General features: G+C 37.2%; 1 protein-coding gene across 8 annotated transcripts in view; it reads left to right on the top strand.

The window, feature by feature from the left end:
• EML5 (EMAP like 5) overlaps positions 1 to 21,318 on the top strand; it is a 169,410-nt gene that overhangs the window by 97,292 nt on the left and 50,800 nt on the right. For 7 of the 8 annotated variants that reach the window (XR_009563183.1, XM_060295159.1, XM_060295158.1 and 4 more), the window contains 6 exons: positions 1,625 to 1,827; positions 2,826 to 2,937; positions 4,018 to 4,145; positions 8,479 to 8,620; positions 19,698 to 19,850; positions 20,578 to 20,709. Coding sequence is in view for 7 of the 8 variants with exons in the window: in XM_060295159.1 (XP_060151142.1) it covers positions 1,625 to 1,827; positions 2,826 to 2,937; positions 4,018 to 4,145; positions 8,479 to 8,620; positions 19,698 to 19,850; positions 20,578 to 20,709 (870 nt within the window). In the remaining variant the exon portion in view is untranslated. Of the gene's footprint in view, positions 1 to 1,624; positions 1,828 to 2,825; positions 2,938 to 4,017; positions 4,146 to 8,478; positions 8,621 to 15,580; positions 15,686 to 19,697; positions 19,851 to 20,577; positions 20,710 to 21,318 lie in introns of those variants that run through there. The other variant, XM_060295164.1, reaches the window with a different exon arrangement.

The raw sequence follows: 21,318 nt of genomic DNA, 5'->3' as shown, positions 1-21,318 counted from the left end.
TTTCATCTCATAAAGAGTAAAAGTTAAATCCTTACAATGGTCTGTAATGCTGCCTTTGACCTCTCTGACCCCATCTCCCATTACTGCCTCCCTTACTTTCTTTGCTACTCCATACTGGCCTCCCTAGTTCCTTGAAGATTCTTGTCACGTTCCTGCTTTGGGGCCTTTGCGTTTGCTGATTCCTCTGTCTTGAATGCTCTTTTTGCATGGCTTGCTCTTGCTACCTCCTTCAGGTCTTCATGAAGATACCACCTTCTCAATGAGGCCTTTCTTAATCACCCTTCTTAAAATGGACCCCTCTCATTTCTTATCTCCCTTTTATGCTTACATTTTCTCTATAGCACCCGTCATCATCTAACATCCCGCACATTTTACTTATTTGTCATATTTATTGACTGTCTCTCACCAGGAAACTCCATGAAAGCAGGGAATTTTGTTGTCTTGTCTGTTTTGTTCATAGCTCTGCCCCCATTGCCTTAAATAGTGTCTGGTATCTATATATATTTCTTGAATAAATGAATGAGTGAATGAGTTCATTTGGAAAAATGGGCAAAAGATATCAAGAGATAATGAATGACCAATAAAAATAGGAAAAGATGATAAAGCTTATGAATAATTGGAGAAATGCAAATTAAAACCACAATAAAATTCAGTTGATATTTCACATCCCCAGTCTGATAATACCAAGTGTTCTGAAAGGTAGGAAACAACAGGAACTCCTTTCACTATTAATGGGAGTATATGTTGGTGTATCGACTTTGGAGGACAATTTGGTCATAGAGATGATACCTCTCATCTACATGCTGTTCCTTTTGCAAATATGCTATGACCATTCCTAGGCATTCCTAGAGAATCTCTTGCACTTTTATAGAAGAGGCCCTTGCAGCAGTGTTTAAAGCAGCATTGTTTTCAATAGCAAAATCTTGGAAGCAATTTTATTAAGTCCCCATTAATAGGAAAATGTTGTATTTATATAATGGAATGCTATATAGTCAGGAAAATGAGTTTTCTAGGGGTACAAATCAACATGTATAAAACTCCACAACAAATTGTTGGTGAAAAAAGCAGGTTGCAAAAGAATACATACAGGATATGTATTTATAGACAATTTTAAACATGAAAAATAATGACGTGTTACCTAAGAATTCAAAAATGAGTAGTAAAATATGTATAAGGGAATGTGTGAGAATAATCCAGATCACATTCAGAATAGTAGCGGGTGAAGAAGGGAGATGGGATTGGCATACGTTTTGATTGTTTAGTAATTTTATGTAAATTGATAATGGATATAGAAGAGCTTATTGTATTTTTTTTACTTTTTGTATTAAATATGTCATAATATAATTTTTAAAAAATTAATCAAAAGACTGATTTAAACTGACTTAATACATATTTTTGTTTATCCAAAAAGCTATGACCTGAAAGCAGCCATGGGTATGCCTGCCGCAGCCAAGCAAGGTGTTGCCCAAGTCACTGATTGAGAGACCTTTATTTTTCTTTTTAACTCTCCTTACTGTTACATGTCTTTCTCTTTAAACAAGAAAAACAGCCGAAAAGAAATTTTATTGCTTTGAATTTTATACGTTTTGAGAGTGGTACTTTCATAATATTTTTTATGAACCAGGGGGAGGATTGATTGGAAGAAAAGGCTACGTAGGCACACCAGGGAAAAATGACACAATGATGTGTGCAGTATATGGATGGACTGAAGAGATGGCTTTTTCTGGAACATCCACAGGAGACGTGTGTATCTGGAGAGACATCTTTCTTGTAAAGACAGTTAAAGCACATGATGGACCAGTGTTCAGTATGCATGCATTGGAAAAAGTAAGTAACCTAAATAAATTTTAAGTTAAACATAGTTTGATCATGGAGTGCAGAACATTTTCACAAGTACAGGGACACTACCTTTCTACTTAGCTGAGCTACCCAATAATAATATGTGAGCTAGAGTCTTCCTGACTGTATTTTATTCCTCTTTTCAAACTCCTGAACCCAGAGTGAAATAGGTCTGCTGTTATTAAAAAAAAGTTTAACTTAGTATTTATTAATCTTTTATTCTGAGTCAAAAATTGTTTAGGTACTTTATATGTTATCACCATATCCTGTGAGGTAGCTGTCATTATTTTTTAATAAATTTATTTGTTTTATTTGTTTATTTTTGGCTGTGTTGGGTTTTCGTTGCTGCGTGTGGGCTTTCTCTAGTTGTGGCGAGCGGGGGCTACTCTTCGTTGCAGTGCGCAGGTTTCTTATTGCGGTGGCTTCTCTTGTTGCAGAGCACAGGCTCTAGGCATGTGGGCTTCAGTAGTTGCAGCATGCAGGCTCAGTAGTTGTGGCTCACGGGCTCTGGAGCACAGGCTCAGTAGTTGTGGCACATGAGCTTAGTTGCTCCGCAGCATGTGGGATCTTCCCAGACCAGGGCTCAAACCCGTGTCGCTTGCATTGGCAGGCAGATTCTTAACCACTGAGCCACCAGGGAAGTCCCGTAGCTATTATTATTATCCCCTCTTTTTAAAGGATGGGATTATGAAGCCTCCAGGAGAAGGTGCTGAAAGTGGTAGAGCTACTTTATGGTTCTAAATTGCAAACTGTGTTTTTAAAGTCCTATTCTAAAAGTAGAATGTTTTGTGTCATGGTAAATATTTTTGCAAATTCCATGTTGATGTTTAAAAAAACATAATGGATTCTATGCTAATTTCTGTTTTTTTACAAGCTGTAACTTTTGGCTATAAATATTCTTTCCTCCAGAGTTTTTCAATATAAAAGAAGGTTATTATTTTTTAAATATTTAGATCTTCATTAACTTAAAACTTTTACTTTTGTAGGGATTCGTAACTGGAGGGAAAGATGGGGTAGTAGCTCTTTGGGATGACTCCTTTGAAAGATGTCTCAAGACCTATGCTATAAAAAGAGCTGCTTTGGCCCCAGGATCTAAAGGTGATTTGAGATTTTGAGATTTGTAGGAAAAAAGATTAATTGCTTATTAACATGGTGGGCACTGAGGTGGAGCACGTAAGGTATATTTTTCCTTCTTTACTAGACAGGCATCAGAGTTCAGTAAGAGAAGCGACTTAACTGGATGCCAGAATCATTGCTGTCCTTTCAAAATCTATTTTCAGTGATACGCATAGTAATATATAAACAAATACAAGATTATCAATGTTAATTTTTCAAAGAAAATCGCCATGTGAGTGTCACATTTTCCACCAGTCAGGGTATTGTTTTCAAACTTGGCCTTTTGTTTCATCTTAGTGTTTTGTTGACTCTCCCTCTCTAGCCTTGCAGGCCCTTCTTCCTTTACCCTTTCTCATGGTGCGTTAAGGCACTACAGCACTCTGTCTCTGGCCTCCAGGCCTTCCTGTATGCTGTCACTTTTGCCTAGAATTTTCCCTTTCTCCTCCCTCCTGCTTCCTCCAGTTTCTTGACCATATGCTCATTTTTCAGATCTCAAACGCTGTTTCTTCTAGAATGATTCCTTACACTCCCATCCCCTCTCCCCCTCACAAAAGGTTGAATTCCCTTTTGTTCCATTTTCAATATGCTCCTCACACAAGGTCTGTTTTCCTCTTTGTGTGCTCTGTGAGGGCAGAAGCTTGGCTCTATCACGTTTACCAGTATATCTCTGAAGTCTGCCTAGGGTACAGTAAACATAAATGAATTAATCTTAAATCAAATTGAATTAAAATTACTAACCAGAATATTGTACATGCTCTAAGAGGGTCAGGAGGTGGATGAGGAGCAAATGTAAAAGGAAAATAAACAGCTGTCAGACTGGTAGTAGGGGATCTGGAATAATATAGAATCATGGAATTGTAGCATATAAATGGTACTTACTTTTGAGATTAGTAAATTGAATGATTGGGGAAAATGTGGTACATTTATTAGAATACTTAAAATATAGGAGAAAGCAACCGTGTAACATGATTTGCATTGTCAAAATAGCATCATTGGCAATATATACACCCTTGTATTATAGTAACTTCATACCTAGAAGAACATCTCCGTTTAACATTTTAGGTCTTCTCTTGGAAGATAACCCATCTATACGTGCCATATCATTAGGACATGGTCATCTTTTAGTTGGTACAAAGAATGGTGAAATACTAGAAGTGGATAAAAGTGGCCCAATAACACTTCTGGTCCAGGTAATTTTAAATGTTAATATGCTTTCTTTTCCCTTTGTATACAGTTGATTCAATACATAAGAGCCAGAAGTTGGCAGTGGTGAAAAATAATGTTAAATTATTTAGGGAAATATTTGTTAATGTTAATATTTACAAAACATAAATTTAATCATAGTTAAATGAGTAGTATCTGTAAATAATATGCACATTATCATGTAGAATAATTGCCAATATTTTCAGTAATTTCTTATTGCAAAGCAAGAAACCAATGGAAAGAAAAGCGAGTTGTAATTAATTTAACCCAGTCCATTTATTTCATATTTAATTTTATTTCTTTGAAGTACATTTGTTGACCCTAAGGCAGTTGTTTTCCTATGAAACTCTTCAGTTTAGTTCATTCTTTCTCAAGTTTCTAACTTAGAAAAGTAATAAATGAATGTACGCTAAAATTTTACTGCTGAAAACATTTATCCGTGAAAATATGTTAGTGATTTTGAAAATCCAGAAGTACACACTTTGTGAGGCAGAAATATAACATAAAACAGCAGGATTAGCTAATCCTTAACATTTCCATCAGGAATGCTGTATTAATTTTTCAGGTTTACATTTCCTATGTATATTATGGTTTTTGATACTATAAAACACAGCAGGTGAAGTAGTATTTACTCTAATGAAAAATTGTCCTCATGCAACTCTGTATAGTAACACATTTTGGGTTTGCCTTTTACCCTGAAAAAGAATTATGTTCTTTCTTAATACAGACTGATTTCTTCTCCAACCCACCACTTCACTCCTGTTAAGACACCAAAGAGCACATGTAGATGAGAACATTGCACATGCTTTAAGGTTAACATAATATCCTGATGTAACAAGGAGAATTTGTAAGCAAATAAAAAAACATTTTATATTAAATTAACTGTCAAACTTTCATGTCTTACTCTTTAATTTCAGTCACATGATGTTCCTTTAAATTAAAAAGATGTTAGAGTCATGGTGTTTAACATATTTATGGTCTCTTGGAAAATATAAACACAAATACACTTTTACAGATGAATCCATAGATGGACCTATTCAAAAATACAATTTCATAATTGTAAGAAGAGATTTTTAGAAGTCATAAATGACATTATTTTTTTAATATTTATTATAAAGTTTAAGATTTCACGTATCTACTCTCTCCTAAATGTCAGGAACAAGACAGGATACCAGGTCTCACCATTACTGTCCAACATTGTATGTGAGGTCTTAGCCAGTCCAGTAAAACAAAACAAAACAGAAAACAATTAAAGGTGTACATGTTGGAAGCAAATGGATGACGCTGGATGGATATCAGTATTTGCGGATATTATAACCCTATGCCTTGAATATTCAAGAGAATAAACTGAAAAATTATTAGAGCTAATTGAAGAGTCCTACAAATTGCATATATGCAAAGTCAACATGTAAAAGTCAGTAGTATTTCTACATATCGCAATGATCAGCTAACACATATGACACAAAATGGTACTCACAAAGAAAACTATATAGTAACCAGAAATAAAGATGGCTAAAAATATGCAAGACGTGTATTAAGAAAACTATAAAATTGTACTAAACGCATAAAAGCTGTAAATAAATTCTGTATGATCATAATCCATATCCTAATGAGATTTTTCACAAATTCTGGAAAGATTTTGTTTAATCATCTAGAAGAGAAACTATTCAAAAATAGTCAAGAAATTTTTGAGAAACTCTCTGTGCTAGAAATAAAGATAATATAAAACTAGTAATTAAAAGTGCGGGAATGTATGTACACAGTAGAAGTGCATTCATGTATATACCAAAAAAAACCACGTACAACAATGTTTGTAGCAGCAGTATTCTGTGGATCAGTTTGGGGACTAGCGCCTCTTAACAATATTAAATCTTCTGATCCATGAACATGGATCTCTCCATTTATTTAGATCTTCCTTAACTTTTTTCAACAATGTTCTATAGTTTTCAGTGTACATGTCTTGTAGTTATTTTGTTAAAATAACTTACCTCATATTACTTCTAATAGTTTTTTGGTGAATTTTTTAGGGTTTTCTGTATACTGTAAGAGATTATGTCATCTGCAAATAGAGATAGTTTTACTTCTCCCTTTCCAATCTGGGTGCCTGTTATTTCCTTTTCTTACCTAATTATGCTGCCTGGAACTGCCAGTACTATGTTGAACAGAAGTAATGAGAGTAAAGATCCTTGTCTTGTTTCTGATTTTAGGGAGGAAGCATCCAGTCTTTTACCATTAAGTATAATGGTAACTGTGGATTTTTCATCTTTGCCCTTTATCAGGTTGAGGAATTACTCTTTTATTCCTAGTTTGTTGCTTATTTTTATCATAAAAGATTGTGTCACATATATATGGAATCTAAAAAAAAAATGGTTCTGAAGAACCTAGAGACAGGACAGGAATAAAGAGGCAGACATAGAGAATGGACTTGAGGACACAGGGACGGGGAAGGGTAAGCTGGTACGAAGTGAGAGAGTGGCATGGACGTGTATACACTACCAAATATAAAATAGATAGCTAGTGGGAAGCAGCCGCATAGCGCAGGGAGATCAGCTGGGTGCTTTGTGTCCACCTAGAGGGCTGGGATGAGGAGGGTGGGAGGGAGACGCAAGAGGGAGGAGATATGGGGATATATGTATATGTATAGCTGATTCACTTTGTTATACAGCAGCAACTAACACAACAACCTAAAGAAATTATACTCCAGTAAAGATGTTAAAAAAAAAAAGATTGTGTCATTTGTCAAAAGCAATTAGGATATTGCATTAATTGATTTTGGGATTTTAAACCAACCTTTCATTCCTGGGACTAATCCCACTAGGTCATGGTATATAATTCTTTTTATATGTTGTTGGAATAAGTTTGCTAGTATTTTGTTGAGGATTTTAGCATCCATGTTTATAAGGGATATTGGTCTGTAGTTTTTTGTGATGTGTCTGGTTTTGGTATCAGGATAATATTGGCTCCATAAAATGATTTAGGAAGTATTCTGTCCTCTTTGATGGCCTCTTTCCCTAACCACATCCAGCTGTTAAACTCTATTAATTGCTCACTGATTATTGTTTCCAGCATTTTCCTGGAGAATAAATTCCTTTACAGGCTAAACCAATCAAATTCAGGCTTCTTAAAAGGGACAGTTCCCTAGGTTACTGTTTGAGATTTGTTCTGAAGTCAAGCAGTCTCTTCCTGTTGTCTATGAGATTTTCCTGTTTTTCCTAGACAGACTAGTTGGCCTTCATTTTAGACACGTCCAGTGAGTCTGTCAGTTGCCTCCCAATTAACTTTCATAACAACCTCCATTGTTTTCAAGAGCACCTTTAGGCTTCAACTTTTCCACGTTGTAGTAAATGAAGTCAGTTGCTTTGAAAAGAGGCTAGGAGCTGTTTTATGGCTTGCTTCTCTCTCTCTCCCGGAAAAATTTCTGATCCAGGGCTCTGTAGTTGAGGGTGAAAACAGTGGAATGCTTCCTTTTTCTGAGTGTCCGTTGCTTTAGATCTCAGTGCTCAGTTGGTGGGGAGGGAGCAAGTAGCCTCAGGTCTTCTTGAGTTGACATTGAGGCCCCAGTATTCTTACTGGCCACTGCACCTAAGATAGAGCCTCCATCTCAGAATAGGGGGTGGATAGAAGGAGGGAGCTCCCACCTCTCAGCAGCAATCACCAAGAATTTAGCCTCAATAACAGGTAGCTGGGGGAGGATGAGAAATGCTGACCCCTGCCCCTTCTGGGAAGAAAGCTCCCCTAGTGGCTGGGGAGAGAGACAACCCTTGTTCTTGGTTACATCAATCTGGTATGGAGTTTTCATGTCAGTGAGTGGGGAAGAGGGAGAAAAGGGGTGTCTCGGTTCAAATACAGCAAACTCACTGTTCTTACTGAATTTTAGCAGATTTTCTTGAGTAAATGTTTCTTCATTTGTTCTATTTCCTCGAAACCATTTCCAGAGACTTAATTTTTTTTTTAATAATTTCTACCAGTTTCACTGGTGCACAGGTCTGCAGTACTCCCTTGCTTTGTCATGCAGGAAGTCCCTCCTGTATGACAATTATTAGCATTCCAGGGCAGCCAATTCCTATTTTCTCTACATTAAATGTTGTAGGATTTTGAAGCTAATTTTCAGCAGCAACTTGATTATATTGTAACTGTGGAGATAAAACTGTTACGAAGTTATTTTAAGGTGTATTCCAAAGATAAAGAGAAAAGTTTTATTAGATTTATCTATTATTCATTATCCTATCATTATTATATATTATTGAATGTTGTCTTCAGTTTTCTTCTAAATACAAGTATCTTTAGGTTAAATTGATCTTAACTATGTTTTATTTACAGGGACACATGGAAGGAGAGGTGTGGGGTTTGGCTACACATCCTTATCTGCCCATCTGTGCTACTGTAAGTGATGATAAGACCTTAAGAATATGGGATCTCTCTCCTAGTCATTGTATGTTGGCTGTCCGGAAACTTAAAAAAGGTAAGTGCCTCTCAGACTTGAGCATAGATCAAATTGTCACAATTATTTAACCCTCACAAATGTAAGAAAGCAATAGTAAATATATAAAAAAGACTTAAAATATTTATTCTGTGTCTACTTGCTCATGATGGTATATGAAGAAAATTAATTATACCCGGTCTTTGCTTTATGGGACCTACTATGATCATGCCTACGCTGAGTCAGTTTTTAATATCATTTTGGAAAAAAGAATATAGGATGAAAACAGAAGCTAAGTTTTCTACCCTTTATGACTATGGATTATATATAATTCAGAATCAGAAATCAGGAAGGCCTTAACTTAAAAAGGGGTAGCAGAGTTGAGAGGAGGATATTTTGGGATGAAACAGAACTGAACACATTTGTAGGAGGTAAATGAGGCTACCCTATCAATATAGAGCGACAAGAGCTTCAATTGTTGGAGCAAGACTGTTACTATTAACTTAGGCCAGATGAGGATATACAATAGCTTCAAATTTCTTTTTTTTTTTTTTTTAACATCTTTATTGGGGTATAATTGCTTTACAATGGTGTGTTAGTTTCTGCTTTATAACAAAGTGAATCAGTCATACATAAACACATGTTCCCATATGTCTTCCCTCTTGCGTCTCCCTCCCTCCCACCCTCCCTATCCCACCCGCTTCAAATTTCTTAGTAAAGTGGTAGGGAATATTATTTTATAGCATGAGGATATTGTAGGAGGAGCTCTGGCTGAAAAAGTTGGGAATTGTGACTGAAAGAAATGTGATAGCTTAAGCAGATGAAAGTAAGAATTGCTAGCAATGTAAAGACCAAGCTGAAGTTAGGTAACATGTTATAATTCAATCAGTTGATTTATTTTTGCTTCCTTATATTGACTTTTAAGTCAATAGAAGTCTATTCTCTTTTTCTAGTGCTGTTATTAAATATTTAACGTATATGCTTAACTAAAAATCTGAAGTTAATCACAATCTCTGGAACTCTAGAGCTCTAGTCACTGTCCTTCCCTTTTTTTTCTTTTTTTTTTTTTGAGTTATTGATGTTCAGCATTTTCATTCTCTGGTGTGTGTGTGTGTGTGTGTGTGTGTGTTGTATTCTTTTGTTTTTTTCTGAAAAACTAGGGAGAATTACCAGTGGTTGTGTACATGAACTTTCGGTGTGAAGGGTTATAGTAAGATTTCAAAACCACAGTCACACCTCTTTGTGCACAGAAAACCACTGTGTCAAAAGATTCTTTCCTTCCCAAGTCCATTGGAAGTCCTGACCAGTCAGATTTGGAACACACTTGTTTTTATTACCTATCAGATTTTCTTTCCTTTTTTAAATTGAAATATAATTGACATAGAACTTTACATTAGTTTCAGGTGCACAACATACTGATCCAATATTTGTAAATACTGTGAAATGATCACCATAATAACATGACTACACATACTTACAAATTTTTTTTTATTGTGAGAAGAACTTTTTTTTTTTTTTTTTTTTTTTGGCAGTACACTGGCCTCTCACTGCCGTGGCCTCTCCCGCTGCGGAGCACAGGCTCCGGACGCGCAGGCCCAGCGGCCATGGCTCACGGGCCCAGCTGCTCTGCGGCATGTGGGATCCTCCCAGACCGGGCCACGAACCCATGTCCCCTGCATCGGCAGGCGGACCCTCAACCACTGTGCCACCAGGGAAGCCCGAGAAGAACTTTTAAGATCTACTCTCTCAGCAGCTTCCAGCTATGCAATACTGTATTACTAACTGAAGTCACCATGCTGTACATTACATGTCTATGACTTCTTTACTTTATAGCTGGAAATTTGTACCTCTTGACCCCCTTCACCCATTTTGCCCACCCCCCACTGGCAACCACCAGTCTGTTCTCTGTATCTTTGAGCTTTTTTTTTTAGATTCCATATATAAGTGGGATATAGTATTTGTCTTTCTCTGTTTGATTTATTTCACTTAGCATAATGCCCTCAGTGCCCATCCATGTTGTTGCAAATGGCAAGAGTTTATTCTTTTTTATGGCTGAGTAATCTTACAGTGTGTATGTATGCATATATATGTATATACATACAGACATATCTATACCACATTTTCTTTATCCATTCATGTATTCGTGGACACATGGGTTGTTTCCATATCTTGGCTATTGTAAATAATGCTGCAGTGAACATGAGGGTTGATATACCTTTTGACTTAGTGTTTTTGTTTTCTTCGGATAAATACTCAGGAGTGTAACTTTTTGAGGATCTCTGTTTGTTTTTTTAACCTCCCTTCAATTGGACATTATTATTGTTTCATGCAGTGTTTACTTAGATTTATCTATGCTTATGCATTTCTTTGTTCACCTATTCTTCTTGTATCTCAAACTTTTTCTTTTGTCATTTTCTTCTAAAATACAGTTTTAGAATATCCATAATAAGTACTTGTTGGAAATTCTCTCATCTTCCTCTGGATGAACCAGTGGCATATAAGACTAGGACAGTGGGAGTGGTCTATTTTGGCAGGAGAAATATTTTATCACTGACATTGCAATTCTTTAAAAGCAAAAGAAATTTTATTCAGTTTTATTGTTTTAAAATTTTTGATTGGCAATATATTGCCCCTCGGGGGAACTGTTTCCACTGCCCTGCCCTTGGTATACTACTAGTCTGAACATGTTTTCATTTTTTACTCTCATTCTTGAATGCTAATTTAACTGCTTCTAGAGTTCTTGATTCAGAATTATTATTCCTATGGTTTCCATTGTTCTCTTTTACATCGTTCTGCAGTTCTGAGGTTTAATAACATTGTGCATGTATGTGGTTTATTATTTATTTATTCTATTTAGGATTTGTTGTGTTTCCTGAATCTTTGGACTTATATCTTATATCAGACCAGAAAAAATATCTACCAGTATTACTGGCTCCTTCTAGGAGTAGATCTTTATATTAGGTTGTAGAGAAAAGTCATGATTCTGTATTTTTGTTTTTAAATATTCTTCTATACTCACTTCATTTTTCCTTCATCATCATTAATTCAAGAGGAAGACAAGTGGATTTTCATAACCTTAAAGGGACATGTATGGTTCATAACCTTAAAGGGACATGCTGGTTGACGTAATTATAACAAAATACTGAAGTCATAGTGGTTTAAATATTATAAAACACAGTTATCTCTTTCAAACATTCAGTAAATAAATACTGTTTTCTTCAGAAAATGAACATGCAAGGATTATGGTCCTGAGGCTTAACATTTTATAACTAAGACATTTTTTAATTTTATTTTTATTTTTGGCTGTGTTGGATCTTTGTTGGTACATGCGGGCTTTCTCTAGTTGCAGCGAGTGGGGGCTACTCTTCATTGTGGTGCTCAGGCTTCTCATTGTGGTAGCTTCTCTTGTTGCAGAGCATGGGCTCAAGGTGCGCGGGCTTCAGTAGTTGCAGCACGCAGGCTCTAGAGTGCAGGCTCAGTAGCTGTGGCGCACGGGCTTAGTTGCTCCGCGGCAGCGGCATGTGGGATCTTCCCGGACCAGGGCTTGAACCCGTGTCCCCTGCATTGGCAGGCGGATTCTTAACTATTGCACCACCAGGGAAGCCCTAAGTCGTTATAGTTAATATAAACTATCCTATGAAAATTTTGCCAAATTATCCAATTTTATGGTAACTAGTTATAGAATAACCAAAGTATAAATATGCAACATGAATTAATGTCTGAATTCTTAATGTGTATAAAGTCAGTATTTTCCAAATATTTGCTAGCCTTTGCACTTTTCTGTATAATGACATATTGGAAAATTCCTGTTAAAAACTCTTATTTATGGCTTTAGCTTTTAACTATAATCAAACCTGAATTTTTTCCTCCACCCCCACCCCCCACTACTCTTGCAACCACTAATCTGTTCTCTGTATCAGTTCATGTACCTTTTGGCCATTTGTATGTCTTCTTTGAAAAAATGTCAGTTCGGATCTTTTGCTCATTTTTAAATCAATGTGGTTTTTTTGCTGTTGAGTTTTATGAGTTCTTTATTTATTTTGGATATTAGTCCCTTACCTGATATATAATTTGCAATTATTTTTCCAATTCAGTAGGTTGCCTTTTCATTTTGTTGATGGTTTTCTTTCCTGTGCAGAAGCTTTATAGTTTGATGTAGTCCCACTTGTTTATTTTTGTTTTTGTTGTTCTTGCTTTTGCTGTCAGTCAAAAAATCATTGCCAAGATCTATGTCAAGGAGCTTAACACCTAAGTTTTCCTCTAGGAGTTCTGTGGTTTCATATCTTATATTCAAGTCTTCAGTCCGTATTGAGTTAATTTTTGTGTGTGGTATAAGATAGTGGTCCAGTTTCATTCTTTTGCATGTGGCTGTTCTAGTTTCCCAACACAGTTTATTGAAGAAGCTCTCCTTTCCCCATTGTACATTCTTGACTTCTTTTGTAAGTTAATTGACCATGTGCACATGGGTTTATTTCTGGGCTCTCTATTCTGTTCCAGTGATCTGTGCATCTGTTTTTATGCCAGTATCATGCTGTTTTGATTACTATGGCTTTGTACTATAGTTTGAAATCAGGGAGTGTGACGCCTCCAGTTTTGTTCTTCTTTCTCAAGATTGCTTTGTCTACTCGGGGTATTTTGTAGTGCCATACAAATTGTAAGATTATTAGTTCTGTATCTGAAAACTGCCAGTGGAATTTTGATAGGGATTACATCGAATCTCTAGATTGCTTAGGGTAGTGTAGATATTTTACTAATCCATGAGCATGGATTGTCACACACCTGTTGATAGACATTATAAAGTTCCATAGGAATTGTGGGTTCAACTCTGTGCCTTCTAGGCCCTCAGCCTCTTTCTCCTCCAATGTAGTGTGTTTCAAAATAAGAAATCATCATCATACATATTTTTTTGTATTGTATATGTCAAACCAAACTGTCAACCAGTTATTTTATCTTCTACAGCAGAATTGCCTCACAGTCAATTAGTTATGTACCAAAGATGTTTGCGGCAAAATGTCTATGGCAAAGAAGCTTACAGCAAAAATACTTGATATGATTAGATATAATAGTGAGAAGAACCATTCCCACCTCCACCTCTTGATTTCCAGACCCATGTATTCTGCCTGTGAGGTAGACAGCACCATATAATGGTCTATGCTGTGAAGCATATACCACATCCTATAAGACAAAACTCTGGTCTTTCAAGATACTGTTTCCCAAAAGGTGCTATAAATTAGTTTTCAGTAAGCCATTCCATCATTCTGTTAGTAGCCCTCGGTGGGTGATGAGGGTATGTGATAAAATTAGTTAATTCCATGGGTATGAGCTGAATGCTGCACATCCTTCGCTCTGAAATGAGTTCCTTTATCAGAAACACGGAATTCAGTGATGGTGGCTAAGGTATCCTGTGTGTCCACAGGTGGTGGTGCTAGCAGAAGCACTGTGAATAGGGAAGGTGAATCCAAAGTTCATGTGTATTCCAGTGAGGATGACTCTTTGTCCTCTCCATAATGGAAGAGGTCCAATGTAATCAGCATGCCACCAGGTGTCTGGCTAGTTTCCCTGGGGAATGGTGCCATATCAGAGGTTCAGTTGGTCTCTACTGTTAGCAGGTTGGACACTCAGCAGTAGTGGTAGCAAGATCAGCCTCTGTAAAGAAAAGTCCATGTTTTTTTAACCCGAGCGTAGACTCTGTCCTTGCCACCTTTGGCTCACTAAGCAAGTGCTAGCTGGCTAGGAAAAGAGGCTGCCTGATGTCCATAGAGCATATTATTTTGACCATTATTGAGAACCTCCTCTGCAGTGGATGCCCTTATTGGGCTTTCCCTAGGCCACAAAAATCTTCACAGCCTATGCCCTTTCTGAGAGTTTTACGCACAAATCTATTTTCTAGATTTCCTTGTCTCTGATCTTCCAATCCTGTTTCTTCCATCCCTGATTGTTCATTCAAATAGTTAACAGTGGCTAATGAATCAGTGTAAATCTGTCTATCTAGTTGTCTCTCACTACAAAAGTGGTAAACCAGATGTACTGCTTGAAGGGCTGCCCGCTGGGAAGTTTTACTTTTACTGCTGTCCTTCAGAGTCACCCCTGAGTGGGGCTATGATGCTTTCAGGCAGGTACCAACATATTGTGTTGGAACATCTGTAAGTCTGGCTCGGATTTTTTCTTCCTCAGTCAGCTGATCATAATGAACACCTATGAGGCCATAGGTGTAGATTGAGAGAGAGAAGAGGCCTTGCACTATAGGATTTATTGCTGAAAGATTCTGAGCCACCTGTTGTTCATATAAATTACTTGTAACTTCCAGATCTCTCTAAGGCTGGTCTTTTCTATTCTGTGTCCAGTTGATGACAGATTGCTGTTGTGTACACCCAGTCAGTGGCTAGGTTGGTCATGTAGCTTTCAGTTCATGAAAGAAAGCTCAGGACATACAGTCACCTGATATCCCATAGTTAGGCATTTACTTACTGTCTAATAAGACCTAGTAGCAATCCAGAAACTACTTCTCAAAAGGAAAATAGTTATCTGTAAAGGAGGGCATGGAATTTCTCCCAGTCCGAAGTATGCTTCTTTGGTAGCTTTCCAGAGGTTCCATACAGCATCCCTATTTACTATAGACACTTGGAGTATCATTGAATCTGCTTGATCATAAGACCAAAGTGGAAGATCAGCTTGCCTTCTCTTGTTCTGGTCCCCACTGGAAGCTTATAAGTGGCTTGATAGATGGAGAGAGCAGCTCACTCAAATGTGGTATGTGTTGCTTTCCAAAAGGCCTACCAAGCATTCTGCTCCTTTTGTTCGTGGTAGGTGATGGGAGGTGTAGCAACTTGTCTTTCAGTTGGAGGGAATGTCTTGACATATTCCAGATCATTGGATCCACAGAAACTTCACTGAGGTGGCAGGGTTCCTGAATTTTTGTGGGAATTATCTGCCACTCTCTTGATTCACTTCTGTCTTACTAAGGCATCTAAAGTATTATGCTTGTTGCTTCCTGCTCCCCAGATCCATTCAGCATAATGTCATCAATGTAGTGGACCATTGAGATGTTTTATGGAATGTCAAGATGATCAGGATCTCTGTGGACTGTATTATGGCAAAGAACAGGAGAGTTGAAATAGCCCTGAGGCAAGGATTTGAAGGTGTCCACAGATACAAGCCAGGTAAAAGCAAACTGCTTCTGGTGGTCTTTACAAATTGGTATGGAGATAAAAGCATTAACCAGGGCAATAACTGCAGCGAAATGCTAGGGACTGTGTTAATTTGTTCTAGTAAAGATCTGGAAGAGTAGCTTCAATTGGAATCATAACCTGATTAAATTTATTATCCAGAGTTATTAGCTAAAATCCATCTTATTTCAGTACAGACCAAACAAGCAAAGATGATGTGATAGGTATTCTTACCCCTGCATATTTCACGTCCTTGGTAATGTCACTGATTTTTGCAATTCTCAGGCTTATGGTTTTGTTTCTGGTTGTCTTAGTAGAGAGGAATTTCCAGGGGTTTGTACTTACTTCTTCCTGTTGTAATGACCCTTACCCCATGGATCACAGAGCCAGCCGTAGAGCATTCTACAGGTTGCCAGGTATATCTATTCAACTTCAGGAATTGGGTGGGGTCCACAGACCACCTGGGTCCACTATGATTCAAAATTGGACTTAGATTCCATCTATCACATGATCACCATAAGGCCCCACTTTTACTGCTTGTACAACAGCAGCTTTTAGTGTTCTTAAGAACTAGTGTCAGTTCAGAGCCCATGTCCAGTAATTCCTGAAAGTTTGGATCTTTCCTTTCCTTCAGTTCACAGTCATTCTACTAAGCGGCCACAGATCCTTGGAGAAAGATTTATGTTATACACTTGTGACAGTGCTACAGGGTTCTTCCTCATTGGAACTTGGCCCTCCTTCAATCAGGGGGCTCTGAGTATATGAATTGGCTTAGGTCTGAAAACTGGTTGAGAAACTGTGACTCTCCATTGTGGTGATTTAAGTCAGGTGTTTTAGCCACCAGGTCTGGAGTTTTTCCTACTTATAGATCAAACACTAATCTAGTAAGTTACTTATTTTGTTCCTGGAGACACGATGATTAATTAGCCACCAACAGAAATCTCCACAGGCCAGCACATTCTGGTTATTAGTACATCCCTGCTGCCCTTTTTGATAAAATAATCTACCTTATTTTTGTTGGTTAAGTGCTGCTGCTTGACCTCTGCTTCTCCAGGATTATCTTTTGAATCAGGGAGCCCATATTAATGGTGACATTTCCCATTCCTGACCTTTATGGGAGGACAGTCACAGAGCTTTTCAGTGATGCAGGTGCTGCCCTTAATTAATGTATTTCTCAGTGCTTTCATGAAGGGACTATTTTCTAGACTTTTTCAAGGGATGTAATTGATGGGAGGGTATGCAGTTTGCATGTGAAAAATCTCCTCCAACATTCTTACCTCCCTAGGGTTTTGGATTTCTTCCCGTATATCAGAGGTCAGCCCATACATCAACTCCAGCCCACCTCCTGATTTTATAAATCAGGTTTTATCAGAACACAGCCATGCTCATTCTTTCATGTGTTGTCTAGGTCTGCTATTGCACTACAGTAGCAGAGTTGAGTAGTCTGCAAAGCTGAAAATATTTACTCTCTGGTCCTTTAAGAAGTTTGCCAACCTCTGCCTTAGGGCATGCTGAGATTTGATCCGAGTTAGGGGTCTAGTGACAGCAAAGGAATGATTGTGATGGTTCTTCAGAAGGTTAAGCATCCTCTGCAAGGCATCTGTTTCAGAAGGTGTGTGTTCTCAGACACTGGAGAGGAAGCTATTTGCATTGGCCAGTGAAACTCCAAATAACTCAGAAGTTCAAGATTCTCAGTTTTGTCTGAGTCCAGCCAGATGCTCCCACTCCACGGTTAAGGGTTCTCTTCCCAATCAGCGGCCTAACTTTCACACAAGAAAACTTGGTGAGTGTGTGAATTCAATTGACATTGTAAATATTCAGCAATATCAGCCCTGTCAGAAATTCTTCTAGGTTTGTCTTGGAAGTTCTCTACTCAGACCATGACTCGTGCTGAGAGTTTAAAAGAACCTGCGCTTGTTACTTCTTTCTGTAAATGCTCTGTGTATTCAGTGTAATCTTTTGTACAAACACAGAACTTGTGGTCACCATTATTGTTGTAATGGTCAAGGGCAGCAGCCGCTTGGACTCCCAGGGCACTCAGCTTCAGTGGATACTTCACAGTCAACCACAGGAGATAGCTTCGTTAATTGTTATGCCAGTGCATACCTTGGATTGCTAGCATCCATTTCCCATTGACAAGGGCTCAGCACTATGCTCAAGCCCAAAGAAAGGCATGACTAAACCAGTTCTGCAAACCCCATCTTTAATGGTCTGTCTCCTGTGACCACTTCAGTACCAGTTCTGTATCAATCAGAGACAGAAACCACCCCAGTAATTTGAACAGGGAAAATTTAATATGGAGTGTTAGCTAATGAACGGTGATTTAACTACTAAAAGGTGTGAAAGAGGATTCTAAGGGGTATAGAAGTAGCAGATGCAGAAAGCAGCTACTACCCATAGGGCTAGTGGATGGTGATCAAGGAATGAACTTACAGGGTGGACCCTCCCCTCTTCCCCCAGGCTGAGATTCAGATCTCTTTGGAGAGGGCGTAGGTGCCTCAGGAACATACAACCTGCCAGTGGAAAAGAAACTTGCCGGAGGGCTGATCTAGGAGATCTGCTATGATGGCAGAGAAACCCCCCTGTTCCCCCAGTTCCTGTCCGCTAATTGATCCACTGGTTACAGCACAGCAGAAGGAAGAAAAGTCCCTTCCTTCTTCTTTGGCCTTGCAGGAACCCTCCAGCACCCTCTACTGGCCAAAACCAAGTCAACTGGCAATGGAAAAATGTCCATAGGGTCCTGCTCCAGTAATCATATAGCAGGAACAAGGAGGGTGGATTTGGAGCTGAGAGGCAATAAATTAATATCAGGCCTTCTCCAGTTTCATGGCTATAACTGCTATCTGTGTGCTGTTACCTCCCTTATGTATATCTCTAGCCTGTATATATCTTTTCCCTTGAACTCCAGAGAAGTATTAATGTATCAAACTGGCTCCTTGATGTCTTCATTTGAACTTCTCACAGGCATTCATAACAGGTACAAAACCAAACACTTGTACCTCCCCTAGTTTTTCCCATCTCAGCAAATGACATCATCAATCAAACGAAAAAATAGCCTCTACTTTTCTCTTTTTCCTACTTTACTCCCAGTTGGTCAAGGTCCTGCCATCTCTTTCTTCAAAATATATACAAATCCTACCATTTCTCACTACCTCCACTGCTGCTACCCTGCTTCAGGTCACCATCATCTCTTGACTCTTAAGTATCAGAAATCACATCCTAGATTTCTAATGTATGCTTGATAATTACATGACTGCTTATTCTCAGTTCATTCTATAACTTTACATTCTATAACAGGTGTACCCTATCCCTCCCACTCCAAACTTTATGCAAGACTTCAAAAGCCTTAGGGCTTTGAATATGCCTGCTACATCCCTTGCCGTCAAGTTAAGCCCATTTTTTGTGTTTGCCAATACAGCATTCACCCTTATTTTTTTTTAATTAATAATATTAACATCACTATTTCTTCATGTATAGTTTTGAAATATGTATAAATCTTCCGAGCTTAAACTGATAATTGCCTATTGTCAGATTTTTTTTTAATTTGAAAACATTTTTATAAAGATGACCTTATTTCTTAAATTTCTGTTTTGTTGGATAGAAACTACTAAGGTAGCAAACTCCCCGAACAACAACTTTTCCACATATATCATTGACTTTTTATGTTAGTCATCTCTCATTCTTTTCATCAGCTTAATTCCTTTTAAGGTAAATATCAGTACTCACTTTTGTTACATTCAGAAAAGGAAATGGTTTGTATTAACTCACGCTTGGAATGCCATACCATTGATCTCAATAGAAAACTTTATTATCTGCATCTTTATTTCTTTCTAATATTGATTAGAAACCATAATAAATATAGGAATCCTCTTTGAAATTAAAGTTTCCTTAAGCATATACTTTTTTTTTTAATAAAAGGAAATTACCTGATACATGCTCTCTTTCTCTTTTAGGTGGGAGATGTTGCTGTTTTTCTCCTGATGGTAAAGCTTTAGCTGTAGGTCTCAATGATGGAAGTTTCTTAATGGCAAATGCAGATACTCTGGAGGATCTTGTATCTTTTCACCACAGAAAAGACATTATTTCAGATATTCGATTTTCACCAGGTAAGATTTCATTGAAATCATACTTGATTATTAACTTGAGTATGGCAGTGAATGTATCAATGTGTGATTTTTATTAACTGTTATTTTATCTCAGAATTTTAGTTTTTTACTAGAAGAGGCAGTATAATGAAAGGTAAAAGCCCTATATTAGATCAGTGGCAAAATATCTGGCTTAGTGCCAATTCTGTCCCTAAATTTTCTGTGTGACTTGGGCCAAGGCATTTCTTTGAGCTTCATTTTCCTCATTTATAATGTAAGACAGATTGGATAACTGTTTTCATTATATTCTTAATGCTTTTGAAATTACATGAGTTTTGCTTCTTCAATTTCCATATATTCATTACCAATGACAAAACCTACTATAATACAGGATTACTAATGTTAAGGCAAAATTTACTTATGTTGGCTTACTTATATTTTTTGTAAATTTAGAGATTTTCTTTTTTTTTCTGGTTACATGCAAAGAATATGAAAATTACTTTGTATATAATTTTTGATATTTTCTTTCCACTGAACTACCTCACTACATTAAAGTTTTATTTAATTGTGTTAATTATAATATACATGAAAATGTTACCATTTGTCGTTTGACTCATATGTCTTGTTATAACTTAGGAAACATCTAAGAGTTCCTCCAAAAAAAAATTAAGAAAATTGACCCTAGTTGTAGAGTGTAAAAAATATTTCTAAGGGTAGAAAATTTCAAGCAAATATGTTTCTATTACAGGTTCTGGGAAATATCTTGCTGTAGCATCACATGATAGCTTTATAGATATATACAACGTAATGAGTAGTAAACGAGTAGGAACATGCAAAGGCGCTACCAGTTACATAACCCATATTGATTGGGATGTTAGAGGTAAGACTCTAAATAACTTACTATTTGATAAAAGTTTCATTTGACTTAGTATAGCTATTTTGGAGAAACAAGTAATTCAACAGATGAGTTCAAAAGCATTGTGAAAAACAAACGTTATTCTCAAAATGATTTCCACTACTTTATTTCACACCTAAAGATGAATGCTGTGAGTTTAGACTTTGCAGTACTTCTAATGTAATTCAGATGATAGTACAGTAAGTGATAAATTCTTTAATTTGTAAAGTAATTTAAATATTATACAAATTTTTTTTAGTCATTTGTCCTGGTTTTGTCAGATGAGCTTGATATAAATAGTAACTGAAATTTTGGAAAATAGTTATGTTAATGAGGATTTTTTTTTTTTTAATAACAGTATTTGCCCCCACTTTTTTTTTGGCCTCGCCCCACGGCTTGCGGGATCTCAATTCCCCAACCAGGGATTGAACCCAGGCCACAGCAGTGAAAGCCTGGAATCCTAACCACTAGACCACCAGGGAACTCCCAGTTTTAATGTAATTTTCCCAGCATTCAATAAAATACATTCCCTAAAATTGTCATAATTGTATAACATACAGAATTTAATGAGTATCTGTTTTTTAGCAGAATGCG

Source organism: Globicephala melas, chromosome 2, assembly GCF_963455315.2.
Source record: "Globicephala melas chromosome 2, mGloMel1.2, whole genome shotgun sequence".
NCBI classification, from domain to species: domain Eukaryota; kingdom Metazoa; phylum Chordata; class Mammalia; order Artiodactyla; family Delphinidae; genus Globicephala; species Globicephala melas.
The sequence above is the reverse complement of the archived record's forward strand: the minus strand, read 5'-3'. Positions and strand labels throughout refer to the sequence as shown.